This window comes from Pristis pectinata, chromosome 18, assembly GCF_009764475.1.
Source record: "Pristis pectinata isolate sPriPec2 chromosome 18, sPriPec2.1.pri, whole genome shotgun sequence".
NCBI classification, from domain to species: domain Eukaryota; kingdom Metazoa; phylum Chordata; class Chondrichthyes; order Rhinopristiformes; family Pristidae; genus Pristis; species Pristis pectinata.
The window spans coordinates 4,161,998-4,184,122 of record NC_067422.1 but is presented as its reverse complement, the minus strand read 5'-3'; the positions used below and the strand labels follow the sequence as shown (position 1 = coordinate 4,184,122).

The 22,125-nt window shown below is 40.8% G+C and overlaps 1 protein-coding gene across 5 annotated transcripts in view; it reads left to right on the top strand.

Annotated features, from left to right (window-relative positions):
* The window catches only part of cep112 (centrosomal protein 112), a 408,417-nt gene that overhangs the window by 291,438 nt on the left and 94,854 nt on the right, over nucleotides 1-22,125 (top strand). For all 5 annotated transcript variants that reach the window (XM_052032681.1, XM_052032683.1, XM_052032682.1 and 2 more), the window contains one exon: nucleotides 19,299-19,361. In XM_052032681.1, coding sequence (XP_051888641.1) covers nucleotides 19,299-19,361 — 63 coding nt within the window. The remainder of the gene's footprint in view (nucleotides 1-19,298; nucleotides 19,362-22,125) is intronic.

Genomic DNA, 22,125 nt, shown 5'->3' with positions numbered 1-22,125 from the left:
GTCCATGCCAACCTTCTTGCCCACCAACACTAATCCCATTTCCCACATTAGGTCTGTATCCTTCTGTGCCTTGGTTATTCAAGTGCCTGTCCAGATGCCTCTTAAACATAGTGATTATATCAGATTCTATCACCTCTGTGCGGAGAAACTTTTTCCTTCAGATCCCCTTTAAAACTCTTCCCTCTCACCCTAAACCTATGCCCTCTTGTTTTTGACACCCCTCCCATAGGAAAAAGATTCTGACTATCTATGCCTCCCCTAATTTTATGTACCTCTATCAGGACACCTCCTTTGCTCCAGGGACAACAAGCCCAGACTAACCATTCTCTCCCCATAATTAGTCCTCCAAATCAAACACTAGGGTTTACAACGTGGCAAGACCTTGTGGTAAACCAGAGCACTGGGAATTTAAGATAAGATCTTTATTGGTCACATGTACATCGAAACACACAGTGAAATGCATCTTTTGTGTAGAGTGTTCTGGGGGCAGCCCGCAAGTGTCGCCACGTTTCTGGCGCAACATAGCATGCCCACAACTTCCTAACCCGTACGTCTTTGGAATGTGGGAGGAAACTGGAGCACCCGGAGGAAACCCACCCAGACAGGGGGAGAACGTACAAACTGCTTACAGGCAGCAGCCGGAATTGAACCCGGGTCGCTGGCGCTGTAATAGCGTTACACTAACCACTACGCTACCATGCCCGTCCACGAACCAGCACCTGCATTGGATTGGATTGTTTTATTCTTTCCCCTTCTGTTAGTTTTCTGGTTCATAGAGAGGCGAGCTGCCAGCAGACCTGTTGCATTGCCTGTGTATGATGGACCTAAGGACAGATTAGCTGTCCCCTGCTGCACCTCATCACTTCCCCGTGACAACAGGCTTGACAGGGAAACTTACTGTGAGGAGAGAATGGACTTGAGTTTGTGATGTAACACAGTGCATCAGCTACCTTGAGCTTCTCCAACCATGCCACACTATTGTTGGAAGTCATATAAAGGTGGTGTTGTAAGTGGAATGTTAGAGCAACTGAGCTTGGCCCAAATGCAGAAGGTGGTGAAGGAACTCTTTTCAGAGACAAGCTTAAGAATTGATGCTTTATTATGATGAAATGTTATGAAGGACTACTGTCATCTTCTGGTTTATGAACTATCAAGCAAGAAGAATAGGTCCTTGTCGACAATTAAGTTGTTTGTGCGTTCGGGCACCACTATTTCCCAGAAACTTAACAGCACCAATGATAGAAATACTGCAGCTACAGCAGCAGGTCAGAGACTAGATATCCTGCAGCAAATGGCTCCCACCTGACCCTCAAAACCATTTGTACCATCTAATAGCTACAACACAGGAGTGTGATGGAATACTGTCTACTTGACTAAATGAGTGAAACTTCACATTCAGAGACCCTGAGACTCGTACACTGAGGTCCCTCTGTTCCCCAGTACTACATGGGGTCCTAGCATTCATTGAGTGTGTCCTAGCCTTATTATTCCTCCCAAAGTGACTCCCTCATACTTAGATTCATACAGCACAGAAACAGGCTCTTTGTCTCAACTCATCCATACTGACCAAGATGCCCATCTAAGCTAATCCTGTTTGCCCGCGTTTGGCCCATCAGAGGGTGGAGGTGGAAGGATGCTTTTCTGATTGCAAGTTTGTGACCAGAGGTGTATCATCAGGATCGATGCTGGGCCCCTTGTTTGTCATAGGTATTAACGACTTGGATGTGAATGTAGGAGGTATGATTAGTAAGTTTGCGGGTGGCACAAAAATTGGCGGTGTTGTGGTTAGTGAAGAAGGTTGTCTAAGACTACAGCTGGAGATAGATTAGGTGGAAAGTTGGACAGAGCATTGGCAGGTGGAATTTAATCCCAAGAAGTGTGAAGTGATGTGTTTTGGGAAGTCAACTTATACTGTAAATGGTAGGCTGTTAAGGAATGTTGATGAACAAAGAGACCATGGGGGCTCAAGTCCATAGTTCCCTGAAAGTGGCAAAACAGATAGGATGGTGAAGAAGGCATGGGGCATGTTTGCCTTCACAGGTCAGGCATAGAATATAAAAGTTGGGACATTGTGTTGCAACTTTACAAAGCACTGGTTGGACTGCCCTGTGCAGTTCTGGTTGCCACACTGTGGCTGTGCTGGAGAGAGTACAGAGAATATTCACCAGGATGTCGGCTGGATTGGAGGACTTTCGTTATGGGGAGAGATTGAATAGGCTGGGGCTGTCTTCCCTGGAGTGAAGGAATCTGAGGTATAACCTGATAGAGGCATGTAAAATTATAAGAGGCATAGATAAGGCATAGAATCGTTTTCCCATGGTAGGGGTCTCAAAAACAAGAGTGCATAAGCTTAAGGTAAGAAGAAGGAGTTTTAAAGGGGATTTGAGGTGAAAGGTTTTTTTTTTACACAGATCGTTGCCAGAGGAGATAGTGGAATCAGATATAATCACTACGTTTAAGCGACATTTAGACAGGCACCTCAGTAGGCAAAGGACAGAAGGATGCGGACTAATGCAGACAAATGGGATTAGTGTAGGTGGGCATAGTGTGGACATAGTGGGCCAAAGAGCCTGCTTCTGTGCGGTACAGTTCATTGATTCTGTGACTCTAGGAGTAGGCTACTTGGCCATCTGTGCCTACTTTGCCATTCAAAAGGATCATGCTGATCATTAACCTTATTGCCACTAGCCCCATATCCCTGGATTCCCTTAATACTGGAATCATATTTATCCCAGTCTTGAATTTAGACAGCAACTGAGCTTCCAAAGTCATCTTAAATAGAGAATTCCAAAGATTCACTACCGTCTGTATGAAGAAATTTCTTCTCAACTCAGTCCTAAATGGCTGAGTCTTTGTTTTGAGACAATAATCCCTGGTTCTAGATGTCCCAGCCAGGAGAAACTGACTCTACTCTGTCAAGCCCTGAAAGAATTATGTAATTTTCAATGAAATTACTTCCCATTCTTCTAAACTCTAGAGACTATAAGTCCAGTCTGCTTCGTGTCTTCTCATGCAACAAACACACGAGTCCATAGAACGCTCAAAGCAGCTGCACAGATTGACTCTGTGGTTAAGAAGGCATACGGTGTATTGTCCTTCATCAATCGTGGAATTGAATTTAGGAGCCAAGAGGTAATGTTGCAGCTATATAGGACCCTGGTCAGACCCCACTTGGAGTACTGTGCTCAGTTCTGGTCGCCTCACTACAGGAAGGATGTGGAAGCCATAGAAAGGGTGCAGAGGAGACTTACAAGGATCCTGCCTGGATTGGGGAGCATGCCTTATGAAAACAGGTTGAGTGAACTCGGCCTTTTCCCCTTGGAGCGATGGAGGATGAGGAGTGACCTGATAGAGGTGTATAAGGTGATGAGAGGCATTGATCGTGTGGATAGTCAGAGGCTTTTTCCCAGGGCTGAAATGGTTGCCACAAGAGGACACAGGTTTAAGGTGCTGGGGAGTAGGTACAGAGGAGATGTCAGGGGTAAGTTTTTTGCTCAGAGAGTGGTGAGTGCGTGGAATGGGCTGCCAGCAACGGTGGTGGAGGCGGATACGATGGGGTCTTTTAAGAGACTTTTGGATGGGTACATGGAGCTTAGAAAAATAGAGGGCTATGGGTAAGCCTAGTAATTTCTAAGGTAGGGACATGTTTGGCACAACTTTGTGGGCCGAAGGGCCTGTATGTGCTGTAGGTTCTCTATGTTTCTGTGTTTCTACAAACTCATCAATCTGATGAAGCTTCACTGCACTCCCTCTATCATGTATAATCTTCCTTTTCAGGTCAATTCACATTTAAACTGAGCCCAGACAAAATATTATTGATCTTCAGAAAGTAGTTTACGAAGTGTATAAGTGCTCAAATATTTCCATTGTTATTAGAAGGTGAATTCTCTATCCAGTAGCACTTCTTCCTAATTATTACTCACAATACTTTGGAATCAAGAAATAGTGATTCAACACAATCAGCTCACCATCACTTAATCAGATCTCTCTTGGTGGATCATTTACTAAATCAAAGTAACTTTGATATTCTGTTCAAATGTCAATCCATATCAGTTATCTCAAGTTATCTGTAAACTTGCATTTGGTGTTTACAGATTTAAAATCCTCTCTACTATTTCAAGTTCTCTGTGCACAGTACTCAATTGCACTTCAATGACCTACTTAGATCTAAAGACATTCACCGGAAATCTTTAGGCCTAGGAACCCAGATTTAAAGCTCACTCATTAGTCTGGCTGACATGCCATTCACTTCACTCTCCTCCTCCCTTCCCCCTGCTGCCTGTAACCTATGGCAACACAGTTTATTTGCACCCAGAAATGCTTGAGTTTCAAGTGAGGGAAGCTGAATGGTACCATATATTCCCATTACTGATGGCAGTGCCATCACAAAATGATCCTAGTGAAGAGAGCGAACTGCCTGTTGGCAGAGCCGCTCCCAAAACTATTTTCTTCAGCGTTCCATCCAAGTGGTTAGCATAACCAGAACAAAAACGATCTCAGTTTGGAAATCAGATGGAAATAAAGATCAGAAATGTGCAATAACTAAATAAAATTCCCTACTGTAGAGTTTGTCATTACAAAGTCTTCTGTAATTCTGTGCTTGCAAATATTTTTTCCCTGCTCTGTATTTAATTCAGTCCAATTGTTCTGAAGCTTTGTTAGTTGTTTGGTTATTTAGAAAACTGGAACCCATATTCATGCACTGTATTTAAAAAGTCGCCTGCATACTCGCTGCTGTCCACCTTTCTGTTATCAACGTTTGGGAATGGACTGATTTCAACATTTGCAGTTGATGCTTCCTGTGCAGGTACAGTATATACAAAGGAAAAATTCCACCTTAAGCCATTTGCTTTTGAACTTAATGCAAAGCTGAGCTTGAATTTATTTTAATTGTGTTACTCAACTATCTTGCTGTCACCTCCAGCTTTTTGCTGAAAGTTAGCGCATTCTCCACAATGCTACAGAATCCTGTCCTCCTCCAACCATCCTTTGCTCCCTACTTTTCTTTCTTACAAGTTCTTAGGTCCTGCTGAGCTCCATGTCTTTGCCATTTGAATCCCTTGTTTCTCTATCTTCTCCCGAGCCTGTTTCATGTGCTACATTCTGATCTTCACATGGGAAGTCCTCATTGTTTCACACATTTCCAATTTAAAACATTGGTTCTCAATTTGAACCAGGAACATACTTTTGAACTACAAGACATCCTTGGGTCCTTGCCTTAAGGAGGTTGTGGTTATTTGAAGTGGATACATTTTAAAGGACTGACTTGAAATCTAGGTTTTTGAGAATTTGCCACTTCTGTTGCCTGCTTGCACACCGCACATTTCTTGCCTCTTCCTGTCTTGCATCTAGCTACTACCACTGCTCACGTGTTCCTCTTCTCTATGCTGCTTCCTACCTTGAATGCCAGTTTCTTCCTGCCCCTTACCCTATCATTCCTCCTCCTTACTCTTTTGTTCCTCCTCCTATTGGCACATTGTTCGCAGAATAAACCAGAAAATGCAGTGAATGAGGGAGAGAAGGCTGAAGGAAAAGCAAGGTTTATTTATTCAGAGAATCAAAATTAATGGAAGGATAAGTAACATTCAAATAGCACCTACTGCAAGATGATATATTGATAGGTGCCCACCATGTACTGCCAGCCTCTTGTCCACACCCTGTCCCAAAAATTGCAGCAAAGGTTCTTTAATTACAGTTCACTTTATGCAGTGACCAAAGAAGCCTTGATGTGTGAAGTAAGTGGATTTTCTTTGCTTTCCTTTTTATTTCATTGTGTTCAGTTTCTGCCCTTCATCGTTTCCTTTTAAAGGATGAATCCAGGACAGCCTCTGTAAGGCAAATATCAACTTCAAAGGAAAGGAATCCTCTGGGAGGTGTTCTCAATCAGAGACGCTTCCCCCATCCCCTCCCTGCACAGCCTGTTGTAAATACTGGTGCCCTGTTCGGGTAGTTAAAGAAACAGCTTGCTGAAGATCCTGGGTGGAAAGTGTCTGCTCAAGTGACAAACTTACTGGATCATCTTTGATCAACTACGACTAAGTCGAGGGAGGATTGGCATCCTTTCTGGTCCCGCATGTTAATTCAAGCACAAAAATACATTAATAGAATTCAGGAATGAGAAAGTTAAGTGCTCATGTGAACAAAACTTCACAGATGGCTTTAAAAAAGATAAGAAGGGTTCCAAAAGCTCAATTCGTTAGACAACTCCGTAAAAGATCAAGGGATGATAGCTATAATATCAAATATTATTAACTGATGTTTGTTCTAGCTAATTAACTTTCCCTGATCACACTCAGAAACCAGTCCACTCCTATCAGTTATCCACAGTTGTACTTCATTTTCTGTAAAATGCTCTGGAGCATCCTAAGTCTGTGAAGGGTACTGCAGAAACAAAATGTAGTCTGTCTTTTGATGTCTTATGTGGCCATCAATTGCTGGAGTGCTGAACATCACTGAACATATTAAGTATTTAATAAACTAGCAAACCCTAAGAAGTTGGGTAAGCCTGGTGCAGTATGGCTGGTGTTGCGTAAAAGGCTTGGGTACATAAAGTGAACTGGCTCCTGAAATTTATTTTCTTCCCTTTCCCCTTTTCCATCTCTTTCTGTAAACTGTATAAGTACAGGCAGGTTTTGTGCTGGCAACCGACTTATTGTATTGGCACTCGATATTTGACTGAGGTAACATGCGTAACTGTGGCATTACATCTCGGCATAGTGTCCGCCTGATCAAAGTTACAGCATAGCAACAAAGTCATGAAATGCCTATCCATACTGATAATAATGAAGCCACCTTTACCAAGTTTGTTTTTCCATTTCATTGAAAGTTCTTGATAAAATAGCATTTGAGATGTACTTTGAATGTAATCATGATCAGCCTCATCGCTGAAGCTCCTCTGTAGTCAGATCTCCCACCAGCACACATTGCCTTGCACAAGATAGATTTGATATGCTTCCCCCTGCAGCATCCACCTGCTTTTAAAGGAGTCCAGCTGCTTATCTTTTAATATTATATTCCAGCTAGACATCATCTAGTTTGGCTTTCACCCTAAACCTGTTCTGCTTATCCTGCTATTCATTGTTGTGAGTTTGCTTCCTCTTGGCTACAATACTGTCTGGGGTGTACATTGCTGAGGTCAAAAAGCTTTGGCTTATGTAGTCATTCCAAAAAACTTCATCTGTCCAACATCAAGGATCAGCTTTATTTCTCTTCTCACTACAGCCTTTTGGGCTGGAATAGCCCCACTATGCAGCTCAATCTTCATCTAAAAGACAACACTTAGAGTACTGTGTCCAGTTCTGGTCGCCTCATTATAGGAAGGATGTGGAAGCGTTGGAAAGGGTGCAGAGGAGATTTACCAGGATGCTGCCTGGTTTAGAGAGTATGGATTATGAGGAGAGACTAAGGGAGCTAGGCCTTTACTCTTTGGAGAGAAGGAGGATGAGAGGAGACATGACAGAGGTGTACAAAATATTAAGAGGAATAGATAGCCAGCCAGCGCCTCTTTCCCAGGGCACCAATGCTCAATACAAGAGGGCATGGCTTTAAAGTAATGGGTGGGAAGTTCAAGGGAGATATCAGAGGGAGGTTTTTTACCCAGAGAGTGGTTGGGGCATGGAATGCGCTGCCTGGGGTGGTGGTGGAGGCAAGTACATTGGTCAAATTCAAAAGATTACTAGATAAGCATATGGAGGAATTTAAAATAGAGGGATATGTGGGAGGAAGGGGTTAGATAGTCTTAGGTAAGGTTTAAAGGTCAGCACAACATTGTGGGCTGAAGGGCCTGTATTTTGCTGTACTGATCTATGATTCTATGATAAATGCAGTTTCATTTATAATCCATGCTGGCCCCAGCTGATCGGAGTAGCCTGACTGAGTACAAGTGCCAGGTTTTACTCTGAGTAAGGCCGTCATGAGGGTGAGGTTTCATTCAGGCTTACTGACTGCCAAAGTTACTGTTAAATGTTCGACAAGCGCAAAAATCCTCAAACGTTCAAGCACTGGAGAAAAATTAAAATACTGTTAAAACATTTAAAATCAAATGTGTAAATGTTGGCAAATCCAAATGTGTCTGCTGGTTTTTAACCATAAGGTCAGGGCCCAATTGATTGCACAAAGACAACATGGTTTTTTAAGAACATAAGAAATACAGAGTAGGCCATTTTGTGCCTAAACTGCCATTCAGTTAGATCACAGCTGATCTCTTATCTCAGTGCCACTTTCCAGCACTTCCTTAAATATCTAAAAATCTGTTGATCTTTGTCTTGAATCTAAGCAGTGTCTGAGTTTCCATCTTCTTTGGGAGAAAATGCCAAAGATTCATTACCACAGGTGAAGGAATTTTCTACTCTTCCCAGTCCTGAATGGTCAACCTCTTAATTGACACTTTGACCCCTGGTTCTAGAAGGAAAACATCAACAATATCCCTGCATCTACCCCATAGGTATTTTTTAATTTTAAATGAGGTCACCTCACATTGTTTTAAACTCAAAAGAATATAGGCCCAATCTGCATAATCTCTCCTCACAGGTCAGATTCAAAATTCCAAGAATCAATTTGGTGACACAATAAATTCTGCAGATGCTGGAATCTGGAGCGATACACAAAAAGTGCTGGAGGAACTCAGCAGGTCAGGCAGCATCAATGAAGAGAAGTAAACAGTTGACGTTTCGGGTTGAGACCCATCATCAGGACTGGAAAGGAAGAGGGCAGAAGCCAGAATAAGAAGGTGGGGGGGAGGGGGAGGAGGAGGAGCACACGGAGGCTGGTGACAGGTGAGTTCAGGTGCGGGGGGAAGGTAGGTGGTTGGGGAAGAGGGGAGATTTAAGAAGCTGAGAGGTGATAGGTAGAAGAGGAAAAGGGCTGAAGAAGAGGGAATCCAGTAGGAGAGGGCAGTGGACCATGGAATAAAGGGAAGGAGGTGGCGAATAGATAGGCAGGTGATGAGGGCAGGGGAGGGGAAGGAGAAGGGGGAAGGGGGCCATAGGAATGAGGGAAGACAAAGGAGGGGGGAAGGGGGAGAAGAGGGGTGGGGTTACCGGAAGTTATCGATGTTGAGGCCGTCAGGTTGGAGACTACCAAGGCGGAATATGAGGTGTTGTTCTTCCAACCTGCGTTGGAGAGCCTTGCTCATCAATTTAGTGAGCCTTTGCTGTTGTGAACCTCTATTCCAATGATCTTTCCTTGGCTAGGAATACATTGCTCCAGGTGTGGTGCTAACAGGGCCCATTGTATGTGCAGTAAGATGTCGTTACTCTTGTATTCAAATCCTTTTGCAGCAAATGCCTTTCTGAATGCTTGCTGTATCTGTACATTAATTTTCAGGGAGTCATGTACAAGGATACCCAGAACCCTCTGACAACCTTTCAATCTCTCACTATTTACAAAACATCCTATTTTTCTTATTTTTCTACCAAAATGGATGTCCTCACATTTTTCCACATTATATTCCATCTGTTATGTCTTTGCCCAATCACTTAGCCCATCTATTAACACCTCTGCATCCTCCTCACAGTTCACACTGGCAGCCGGCTTTGTAACATCAGCAAGCCTGGATGTATTACAGATGATCCTTTCATCAAAATCATTAGTATAGATTGTGGATAGCTGAAGGCTCTGCACCAATCTCTGTCGAAGCCCAATGGTTACAGCTTCCCAACTCAAAAATGACCCTTTTATTCCCAATGTCTGTTTTTTGTCCATTAACCAATCCTCAGTCTGTGCCAGTATATAACCTCCTGCTCCGTGTGCTCTAATTTTGTTCAATAACCTCTTGTGTGCTAACCTTATTGAAGGACCTCTGAAGGTCCAAATGCACCTCCTCCACTGGTTACCCCTTTTCTACTCTGCTAGTTACAACATCAAAAATCTTAAAAGATTTGTCAAAAATGTTTTCCCTTTCATAACTCTTTGTTAATTATGCAGAGTTTTATTATTATTTTCTAAATGCCTTGTTTCCATTTCCTTAATTATAGATTCTAGTAACTTTCTTACAGCTGATGTCAGGCTAACTCATTCCAGTTTATCCTTCCCACCTTTCCTAAATAGTGTTACACTGTTTAGTAATGCTACCTTCCAATCCATGGGAACTAATTTAGAATCTTTGGAATTCTGGCTTTCACTATCTCTGCAGCCACCTCTTTCAAAATCTTGTGAAGCTGATTATCATGTAATGAAGATTTATCAGCTTTCATCCCATTAATTTCTGTTACTCTTTCTTTACTAATGCTAATTTTTTCAGCTGCTCAGTTAATCTAGACCTGTTCCCCACTCTTTCTGCGAGGTTTTCTCTGTCCTATTCTTTGCAGGCTGACAAATATTTAATTTCCCTGCCATTCCCTTATCCCCCAATATAATTTCTTCTGCCTCAGAATGCCAAAGACCCACATTAACTTTTGTTAATCCTTTCCTTTTCAGATGTGCCCATAAGCTTTTATAGCCTGTATTTTTGTTCACTAGATCACTCTCATATTCAACTTTCCTCTCCCTTATCAATGTCTTGGTCCTCCTGCTGAAATCTGAAATTTCTTCAATCCTCTGATATTCTGCCCACTATGGCAACATTTTAAGTATGTTCTTTTGATCTAAAACTATCTTTAAATTGCTGGACCAATTTTCTTGTTGAGTTTTTGTGCCCTAAACAGATTTGTTCTAAGCTGTGCATTAATCTTTTAAATGTTAACCATTGCTCAGTTACTGTAGTTTCTCAATCTACAACAGCCAAGTCATGATACTTTGTTTAGATTTAAGACACTTGCTTCATATTAACTAAATTACTTTCAATATTCAATCATATTATCATCACTTTCCCTACCATATTATTAATTAATCCTTTAAATTGCACAATACTGGTCTAAGGTAGCTTATTCCTTCATTTGTTCCTGAACATGCTGATCTATAAGACTATTTCAAATTTGTCCTCCACACTATTACTTCCAATCTCATGACTAAAGAAAGCATGCCAATTTTCATGTGGTTCAGGTAGTAATCCAAAAGTAATCACCCTTGTGGTTATGCTCTTCAATTTGGGCCTATCTGCTCATACTCTTTCAGTGAAACCTCCATCTTTGGTTCTGTCTATGCCATTGTTACCCATGTGGACCAAAACAACTGGATCTCTCCTCTTCCATTCCAAGTCCCCTGATGGTCCCGATGAAATGACCTGAACCCTGGTACTGAGTAAGCAACACAGCCTTAAGGACTTAGATGTGCACCCATTTTTTGCACTGTCCTATATCACTACTATGTTCCTTCTCACTATTACATTGCTTTTCAACCCCTCAACTTGAATGGCTGTCTGTACCACTGTGCTCTGGTCAGCTTGCTCACCCACCCTGCATTCTTTTTTCTTGTCACACAGCACACAAGAACCTTATACCTGTTTGAGATTGTAAAGAATAACAATCCTCCAATGCTACCTTATGGATCCCCACATCTGTCTCACTCATAGGTGCATTCTCTTGTCTTTCTTAACTGACTAATTCTGCCGTATATTGTGTAATGGATGAGATGGCCACTTTGAACAAAGTGTCCAGATAACTCCCCCCACCTCCGTGACATGTTGCAGTGATGAAAGCTCAGGCATCAGTTCACCAATTCTGAGCTGAGGTTCCCTGAGTGGCAATCACTTATGCAGCTGTGGTTGTCATGAATTAATATGGTCTCCATCAGTACCCACAAACTATGGCTGCCACAGATCACCTGCCCTGCCTGTCCTAATTTATTACATTTACTTAATTATTTGAATATGAAGCTCGCCTGTTATCCTTGCTCACCAAAATCCACACTCCATAGATGTTATTTTGAAATGAGTTATACTTAACAGAACCCACAGGCTAATATTCCCAGGTTCCTCAGGTTCAGAATCAGCTGATTTCAGTTAACTAGTTCTTGCTGGTTATCTAATTACCTGGCAGGCTACAAGCTAGTGTTTTTTTTACCTCTTTGTATTACTTGTTTACCACTGCAAATGAAAACTACAAGGTGAAGAAAAGCTAACAGTTAAATTACATTAATCTGATTATTATGTTTGACAAATCTTCCGGTTGATTGGAGGTACAGTTAGCAGGGTAATCAGTGGATGTGGTATATCTCGGTTGGGGTAACATATTAGCCAGGATAGAAAGTTAAAAGACAGAAAACAGAGGAATAAATAGTCAATTTCTGAGTTGGTGTCCTGTCCCTAGCAAGGTATCAAAGAGATCTGGGTTTATATTGTGATATAAATGAAGAGGCCAAATGTGATGTATCTAAATTTGCTGATGCCATTTAACACCAAGATAAAGAGAAATTTATTTATGCAGAGGGTTGTAAATTTTTGGTTCTCTACAGAGGGATGCTCTGTCATTGAGTATATTCATAGATCGATTGATAGATTTTTGGAATCTAAGGGAATCACAGATAGGAAATGGGAAAAGTGAACTTGAGGAGAATCCATGATCTTATTGGATGGAGGAGCAAGTTTGAGAGGTCATACGGCCTACTCTTTCTGTTGTTCTAATGCTTGTTATTGAGGACATAAGAACATAAGGAAATAGAAGCAGGAGTAGGCCAGCCAGCCATGCCATTCAATATGATCATGGCTGCTCTGCCCCAGACCCCATCTCCACTTCTCTGCCAGTTCCCCATCGCCCTCAATTCCCTGATCTTTCAAAAATGATCTGGCATCCACAACCCTCTGGGGTAGAAAATTCCAGAGATTATAGAATCTTCTGCGAGTACAATTTCCTAGGCACCTCAATTTTAAATGACTTCCTCCTTATCATATAACTATGACCCCTCATTTGAAATTCTCCCACTAGTGGCAACATTTTGACATCTATCTATCATGATCCCTAAGGATCTTATATGTTTTAATAAAATCACCTTTCATTCTTAAAGTGATCATTCCTTTTGCATTAATAGCATGTGCTTATCTTTTTAGCTCACTTCATCAATCAGAATTGGTTATGCCTTGAGTGATTTAGTTAATACAGCTATGCATTCTTTGTAGTATTCTTTTTGTATTTTGTGAGGACGTTTTGATGCTAGTTATGGGCAAAGTTGTCATGGTCAACAGGGAATTGTCAGAGTTTGGACTATTGTGCTTGCTGCTCCCTAATTGTGACCCCTAATATTAGGCTCCCTTCCTACTCAGGGAAACTTACTTCCCACATCTACCTTGTTGAGCCATCTAAGAATTTTATATGTTTCAATGAAGTCGCTTCTCATTCATCTAAGCTCTCAAAAATACAGGCCTAACTTGCTTAATTTCTCCACATCTGACAGACCTCGCATCCCAAGAACCAGTCTGGTAAATCTTCACAATGTGCCTTCCGTAGCCAATATATTCACTTTTTAGGTAAAAAGACCAAAATTGTGCGCAATACTCCAGGTGTGGTCTCACCAAAGCTTAATCAGCACCATGTAATATCAGAGCAGGCCTTCTATATATTAATGGGAGTTATTTCCCAATTGCTGCTTGTTAAAAGGTGCAAAACCAACAAATTGGCACAGATTATTGCTGGCAGTTGGCAATGCACCATCTCAGACTCAGCTCACATAAACCTTTTCTTACCTTGTCACTTCTTTCTTCTTTCCCACCACCATAATGCATTGACTATGTGCTGAATGAAGTGGTAGATGTGAGGGTTATGATAGATTCCTCCAGTACGTCCCACAGATGGATGTTACAGGATAGTTCATGTTGACAGGGTATTAGACTGTGTGGAACAAAGCCCAATCCTGTCTCCCCAGCATCTGCAAGGGTGAGACTGCTAACTTAGATTTCAGGCCAAACACGGGGGGATTGCTTCTTCAATAACTGCATTGAATGGGATAGATTTTGTGGGAAAGTTCCAATGATTCCCCAGCATTTACTTTGGGAATTCTGATCAAACAACTATGCCAGCTCTCAGTCTTGGGAAGGGCTACAATGGCTGAAAGTATTAGAATAGTTAAGATAATTTTAATTGATTGAGTAAATGTGAAAGTTTAGTTTTTCTTTTACTATTTAAAATTTGTAATAACTTTAAGAATTATTACACCGGATCATTTTTTAAGTTTTTAAATATTTTTGTATATTTCCAAATGACAAGCCTTGAGTGTTTTGACAACTTTGACAGCCAGCTAAATCAGAAGGTTTGGCTAAACCCCTTCCCCCACTTCACCATGGTGAGGTGTGAGCATAGAAGACCCTGTCACTCAGAGGGCCTCACCACTCAAGTTGTAGCACAGGCATATGTGGGAACTTATTCCAGAGATCAGGGATGAGCCTATCAAGTTCACTGCTGACTGCAAAATCCAGTTCAGTTGTTCAAGGTGTTTTGTGGAAGCTATTAACTCGTTTACTCTTCTCCACCATGATTCCCAGAAACAGCCTTTGTCTATTGTACATACATAAGTTCACCATCGGTATTACTTGCATCAATATTTTCTTTGACTGTGTCATTTTATCCACACCTCCATGTCAATTGCGGCTCAGCAAGGACACTCTGAGGAGAACACAAATTTAGGTCCCACTCCAGAGACTTGAGAACAGAAATCCAAGCTGGTGTTCCGATGCATTATCCAGGGAATGCTGTACTGTTGGAAGTACCATCTTTTGGATAAGAGTTTAATACAAAGAATACCAAACTCAGCCTCTAAGGTAGGTAGGAGAGTTACCCCTGGTCCAGTACATAGCCCTCAGTCACCATCTCTGAAAATGATTAGTAATTATCACATTTCTTTTTATGGGGATTTGCTGTACACAAGTTGTCATTTTCAATATTAAAACACTACAGCATTGGTTTTAAAGCTTTCTGGAAAAAATTTTACAATGTTCCAAATCTTTGAATGGTGCTTTAGAAATGCACATCTTTCTTTTTCCTACCCCTCTTTCATTTATGTAATTCATGCAAATGTCCAGAGATTGTGGGACTGTGACAGTCAGCAAGTGGCAAATGGACAGTGTGGTTATTAAGATAGTTATTTATTAGTCGCATGTACATCGAAACACACAGTGAAATGCGTCTTTTTGCATTACTGGGAATGTGCTGGGGGCCATCCCTCAAGTGTCGCCACTCTTTCGGCGCCAACATAACATGCCCACAGCTCCTAATCTGTACGTCTTTGGAATGTGGGAGGAAACCGGAGCACCCAGAGGAAACCCACGCAGACACGGGGAGAACGTACAAATTCCTTACAGACAGCGGCAGGAATTGAACCCAGGCCACTGGCGCTGTAATAGCATTACGCTAACCGCTACACTACCGTGCCGCCTTTGTATGCAAAACTGAGCCAAATGCATGGAGTTATTTTACATTTCCTTTCCAACTCGTTGCCCATGACAAAAATAAAATCTCTGCACCTAAGTTTGTACGTATGCTTCCAAGAATACCAGCATGTCTTGTAAAATCTGAAATATCTTCAGAAAGCTCGAACAGCAAGGACTGACTTTGATCTCTCTTGTCAAACAAATGGTGCGGGTGATAGAAATACATCCCATTTAAATTCTGGAAAAGCAACTTTCCTCTGCAACTGGTATGATTGCTACAGATTCAAGTTACACCTGATCAAACCTTGTCAAATTGCATTGGCACCTCTGTAAGAAGAGATAAAGTGCATTGAAATACTAATCTTTGGCTCCAAGAATGTCATTACTGTGCAAAGCAGCTGGCTGTGTCTCACGTAAGGAGTGATTAAGGTGGAGTGTGGTGTTCAGTGGTAGAACATGGCTTTGAATGGGATTCCCATAGAGAGCAAGCAGCAGTTACTCTCAGGTGCTCTCTTCCTCCTCCATCTGAAACTTGGAAACAAATTCCCTGTTATTATGTTTGAAGGCAAATGCTATGCAGTGAGAGAGACCAGAATAAGGAGAAAATATGAACTGTTTCCCTTAACACCTCCCCCCCACCAAAAATATACTTAAAGAATATTGACAGCAGTGATGTACAGAGCGATCTTGGGGCCCAAGTCCATAGCTCACTGAAAGTGGCCATGCAAGTAGACAGGGTGGTAAAGAAGGTACATGGCATGCCTTTGGAGCATTGATTGGTTGGAGCATTGAGTACAAGTGTTCGGAGCAGCTGTATAAAACTTTGGTTAGACTGCACTTGTGTGCAACTCTGGTTGCTCCATTACAGGAAGGATGTGGAGGTTTTGGAGAGGGTGCAGAAGAGGTTCACCAGGATGCTGCCTGGGTTAGAGGGTATGAACTATAAGGAGAGGTTGGACAAACTTGGGTTGTTGTCTCTGAAGTGCCGGAGGCTGAGGGGAGACCTGATAGAAGTTTATAAGGTTATGAGAAGCGTAGATAGGGTAGACAGTCAGAATCTTTTTCCCAGGGTAGAAATGTCAAGTACTAGGGAGGAAGCATTTAAGGAGAGAGGGGGAAAGTTTAAAGGAGACGTGCGGTACAAGTATTTTACACAGAGGGTGGTGGGTGCCTGGAACAGGCTGCCAGGAGGACTGGTGGAAGCAGATACAATAGTGGCATTCAAGAGGCAAGACACATGAAAATGCAGAGAATAGAGGGATATGGATCATGTACAGGCAGAAGAGAATTAGTTTAATTCAGCATCGCACTCAGCACAGACATTGTGGGCTGAAGGGCCTGTTCCTGTGCTGTACTGTTCTATGTTCTATGTAAGGGTCAAAGTTCTTCCATTCATTACTTATCCCATTTAGTTGGTCAGCTTTGCCCTTTGTCCCACCATTTCTATGCTGGCCATCAAGTACTTTTCTATGTTACTACAATTTTCAAGTGCTCATCTGATTAATATTAAAATATTGTGAGAGTACCTGACTCACCAACCACCCTCTGGGTGAAAAAAATTCTTCTTTAAATCACCTTTAATTTTCTACTCCTTAAACCCATACCCTCTGGTTATAGATAGGGAAAAGTTCTTACAATCTGTCCCATCTATGCCCTGTAATTCAGATTCCCCCGCAGACTTCTCCACACCAAACCCAGCCTATCCAGTCTACTAGCATTGATCAAACTTCCACTTATTTTTTCACATTCTTCTGAAATTTTTAAGCACCAAAACAAGGTAGAGGAGAATAGTCTGTTCATAGTTCAACCTAATAGGGAGTGCTAATAGTTTTCATTACTGGATACAAGGAAGAGAATGAGGAATGTGTACTGTGAACTCCTTGAGCAATCCTATCTATTCCTACTAACCTCTATACGTTTTACAGCTCAGTACTATTAAATAAATCCAGATTGCTGTTCCTGAAAATACCAAAATTTTCCAAATGAACTTAATGCCTAAATATATTTGGATACTTGGGTTCCAAGCAGGTCAATAGTGCAGAATAAACAAACCCTGTATTCAACCGGCTGATACAAAACTGCTCATTACTCATATCTACTTAAAATACCCATGTTGTAAGATAAAGGACTTGTCACAATGGGAGTCCATTTGCCAGCTCAGAATGTCCTTCATTTTTTAAAAATGTGTGCATGCTATGTCAGAAAACTGAGTGTACTTCTAATAAATGAAACATACTGCCAACCATGAATTCTGGCGGAACTTGATATAATGTTCATCAAAGCTGCATTCCTGCGCAATCATCTGGTTGGCACTTGCAGGGAACGCATGTGCTGCTGCAAACAGTAGCAAAGAAACTGTGGCAAATACGTTATTATTGTTGCTGAATTTAAGGCATTGTTTTTACAGCCGGTATGAAATGTACATCAGCTTGATTCTAACTAGTGTCGGGATTGTGACGCCAAACAGGTAGATTCCTTTGAAACTGTATTTTCATCGTCACATTTCTTCAGTTTTCAACTCCTGTTGTTTTAAAATACTGACATCTGTGCTGTATTCAGTTTTTGAAAAGAACTTTTGCTGGTGTGTTTTTTGGCTTGGTTGTCTCTGCACCCAGCAGTTCATTGAGTGGTTTTGACATTGATGACAGCCACTGCATTCTTGCAATATTTGTGCATACATTCTCACAGATCTTTCATTGTCTCCCAAAGGAAATCCTTCTATTCCTTTAATATAATTCACAGCAATTGCTGATTTGCATCCTTGCTGTATGGATCTTTCTTAAACTGGCCTTTACTCCAATCACGGGGCATCAGAGTAGAACATATAAGACCCAGTTTTAAATATTTAGGCGATGTTTAAAGTCAATACCTCCAGACCCAATTTTATCGCCTTTTACTCGATTCCCCTACTAAGCATTATGATGATTCTCCAACATTTTCAGAATGCAATGCTTGAGAGGATGATAGAAGCAGATTCAATGGTAATTTTCAAAAACAAGTTGGATAAATACATGAAGGGGTTAAAGATTTGCACAAAAGAGCAGGGAATGGAATTAATTGGATATCACTTCCAAAGAATGGATACAGGCAGAGTGGGTGAAATGGTCTCCCTGCACTCTGCGTGATTCTGTCATTATGCTATTGCGCAGTGAGATAGTTGTGCAAAATGGAGTCCTAATCAGAACAAGGATGGATCAGACAGTCACCCAACCAAGCCACTGCAAGCATATAAGAGGAAGAGAAACCTGAGAGCTCTCCCTCTCAGTTGAGTAATCATGGGTGTTGGTCAAGGACAAGGGGAGAAAAATGGCATCTTAAAATTTGATTTTATTTTTGTTTTAATAATGAAGTTCATAACGATAACAACATTTGGTTTGCAGTAGCATTTTCAAAATATATTAAATTACCAGTTCTGTGCTTAAATCCTAAAAAAATGTTAGCAGTAATTATATTTAATGGCCTTACTGCAAAAAGGTGGAGTACAGTTTTGCTAATGGCCACATTTACAATAAGTGCACAAACCCTTTGAAGTTCCAAGAGCACTTTGCATCTCTGCTGTGTGTTAGAGAATGTTCTTGCTTCTTCCCTAGGGTGGAATTGGCTTTGCAGCTTCTTTAACATTTTTCTTTTTCAGTTCCTTCCTCCTCCCCTCCTCTCACTGCTCCCAGACTCTTCTTAAAACATCATCTGGCACTCTAAAGCATACGTGTCATATTGTACCTTCACAGTCTTCATCAGAGCATGTGTTTCTGTTTTTACTAAGGTGAAGTCATTCTGATAAACTTTATGCTGTCATTTTTCATCGAGAAAGCCCTTTATGTTTTCTAATAATTGGCAACAGAGGTAGATTTTTCCTTTCAAGTGATGACTGGTTGGCTGAAGATCAAAGCAAGGCCCTGTGCTTTTGGCTGCCACAAAGGGGCGTTGGAACTGGCATAGAGCCCAGATCCTAAGTGACAGGCATACCGATTAGGTGCCAAGCAACCTAGGTCAACAGCGAGTGTCTGTGCACGTTCTTCCTCTTTGCCTATCTCATGTTACATTTCTCCTTTTGTTTTTACAGACCAGCAGCAGGTTGAAGCAGATTGAGAAAGAATACAGCCAGAGGCTTTTAAAATCTTCACAGGTATGGCCCAGAAATTCAGAAACCACAGCAAACATGACAAGTTTGTGAAGTGTCAGTAAACCCATTTTACCAAATAATCTTTCCTTAGGAAACACTTTCCCATTTTCAAAATGTCTGCAGACAGCGGTTGCATGTTGCAGCTTATAATACTAAAATTAATGTTTTGTAGATTCATTTCTTTACCACTGTAATAAAAATAATTGGGCCTTCTTTTGCATCTATAAATCTTGAGTTTAAAGCCCAGGAAAAGACAATTATATCTATTGGGTGAGATAAAGCTATTTTGAAAACCCTGCTTAGAGTTCACAAACCATTCTCCTTTGCATAGTTTATTGTTGTTGTACAGTAGATCTAATCAGTAGAGATGACAGTAATGGATAAACCAGCTGCCATCTGCCTTTATAAGTCCACCTTCAAAACAAAAAGCAGCTGGTTTAATCAAAATTTACAGAAACTGCATGGTACTTCCCTTACACCCTGGAAAAAATTCTGCAGCAGCTTAATAAGATTTGGTGAGAGCTGATTTCTGACAGTTTGAGTTGAAGAATAAAGGATCTTGTATTTTAAATGGCCAGAATGTCTGACAAAAGAGGGAATACCGAGAGGATTTTTATAATTGCAAAACAGTGTCCTAATGAGATTAAGTGGGTGTATGGGCTTTGTTCATTAAATTCTTTGCATATTGCAACATTCCCCTTACTTAAGCAGTTTAACCCTTTCCATTCCAGAATAGATATATGGATTTAAATTTTCATGTTATTAGTTCTTGCTTATTTCTGAATATACTCATATTCCTCTCTTCAAAACCACTTACAACTAAATCTACTTCATATGGAAGATACAATGTTGTCTTCACATGTCTGGGCACATTTGAAAGGAAATACTGCAAAATATAAGTACTTATACCCATTGTTCCTCCCCTGGGTTAATTTCTCTTCCCCCCGACTTTCAGTTAAGATGGTGGCCTTTAGGCCTGTAATTTGTAGAAGCAGTTGTAATACCAGTTTGTTGATACCACTTGGTTAAAATAAGAAATATTATATTGAAAAGTCCATACATTGAACCAGATACCAATCCATATTGAAATCTCTACTGCACCCATTTTTTTAAAGAAAGTAACACAACTATGAATAATGCAGGTAACTTGTCATGGCTTGAAACAAAAGGTTAATACGTATTGAGAAGAAGCAAAGAAATCACAATATAGTGAAAGTAAAGAAATAATTGCAAAGGGAGACAATGATCTGTCCTTGTAGTTAAAGGGTAAAATTCCAGGCTGCCAATAAAGAAGCATTGAAATAGATGAATTGCCTAATTTTTTTTAAATGCATTACTCCCACTCATCTGGGCTACGTAGTGTGCCTGTGAATCCACAAATGTGATATAATTATGACAATGAACATCGATGCAATAGTAATAATGAGCCATTAGCTTTCATTGGATTTTCCCACTCAGAAAATTAGTTTAATCTAGTGCTTAACACCTTTTTAAATATTCACTCCAAATACCTACTTAAGAAATATTGCTTTTAGAATTTTATTGTTCCAAGTAAAAATGTTCTTTCCTGCTGAATTATATTCACAATGCATTGCAGCCTCCCCCATTTAATTGACAATAAGTTCAATGGCTGTGATTTTTTTTTCTGTGCAGAGTGGGCTGTAATAATACAGTGGATCTGTTCCTGCTGTTTCTATTCATCCTGTTAGCGCCCATCATCCCCATCCAAAACATAGAATGTAAATTGTTAACAGGGCTTTGTGTTGTGGCTTCAAGATGAGTGACTTTCCAGTAAAATTGCTTCAAGATATATCAGTCAACTTCTCAGTGTTTGATAGCTACTGCAATTTTGTGAACATTTTGATCTCCTGTCACATATTGCCAATTCTCTCATTTTGTCCAAAATCTCTATAAAAATGTCTGACAATTACTATAAATCAGACCTATATAAATAGGAGGAGCTGGGGAAAGGTTTGTTTGGTTGACCATCAAGAATTATCCTATCAGGTGATACAATCTGTTCACTCTCCAATCGGGAAGACAATGCAGTAGACTGAGGGTCAGATCTGGTGGACCAATGGGAGGGCAGCGCAGAAAGGGGGAGGCAGATAGAGGAAGGAGATTGTGTGAGAAAATCTCCCAGAGTATATGCAATCAAATTTCACATTCCAACCTGCACATTTAGAAGTCAGATTCAGAGTGAAGCCTATGTATTGGTTCGGGTTAAATTACAAGGCTGGTAAATTAGAGGTCTGGACAAACAATTCAGAGAGATCCCATCACAGCAGCAAAGGAATTTAAAATTTAGTTAATTAAATAATCTGGAATTAAATGTGACAATTCTCAATACTGGTCATCAAGAAACTACATAATCTTCATAAAAGCTTATCTAATTCATGAATGCTCTTCAGGGCAGAAAATCTGCAGACCTTACCTGGTCTGATGTTGTTATCAAACACTGAGAAGTTGACTGATATATCTTGACCCAATGTTGTTGAGTCTTAGCTAATAAGTCATTTGGTTGTCTCAAATAAAAACTGCTGCTTTGCGACATAATAGGAGTGAATGAGATGAACTACCCAGCATTGATCTAGGCAATGGATTCAGTTGTGGCAAAGTTGCTCCCTGCTGAATGGACCACACAAAGTCCTCTTCGAAACATCTGGCGATATATCTAAATTAAGAATGTTGTCCCATGAACTAAACAAGCAAAAGCCTGATGTAGTTGTACTCGCACAATCTTTTGACCAATGTACCAGATTTCTCC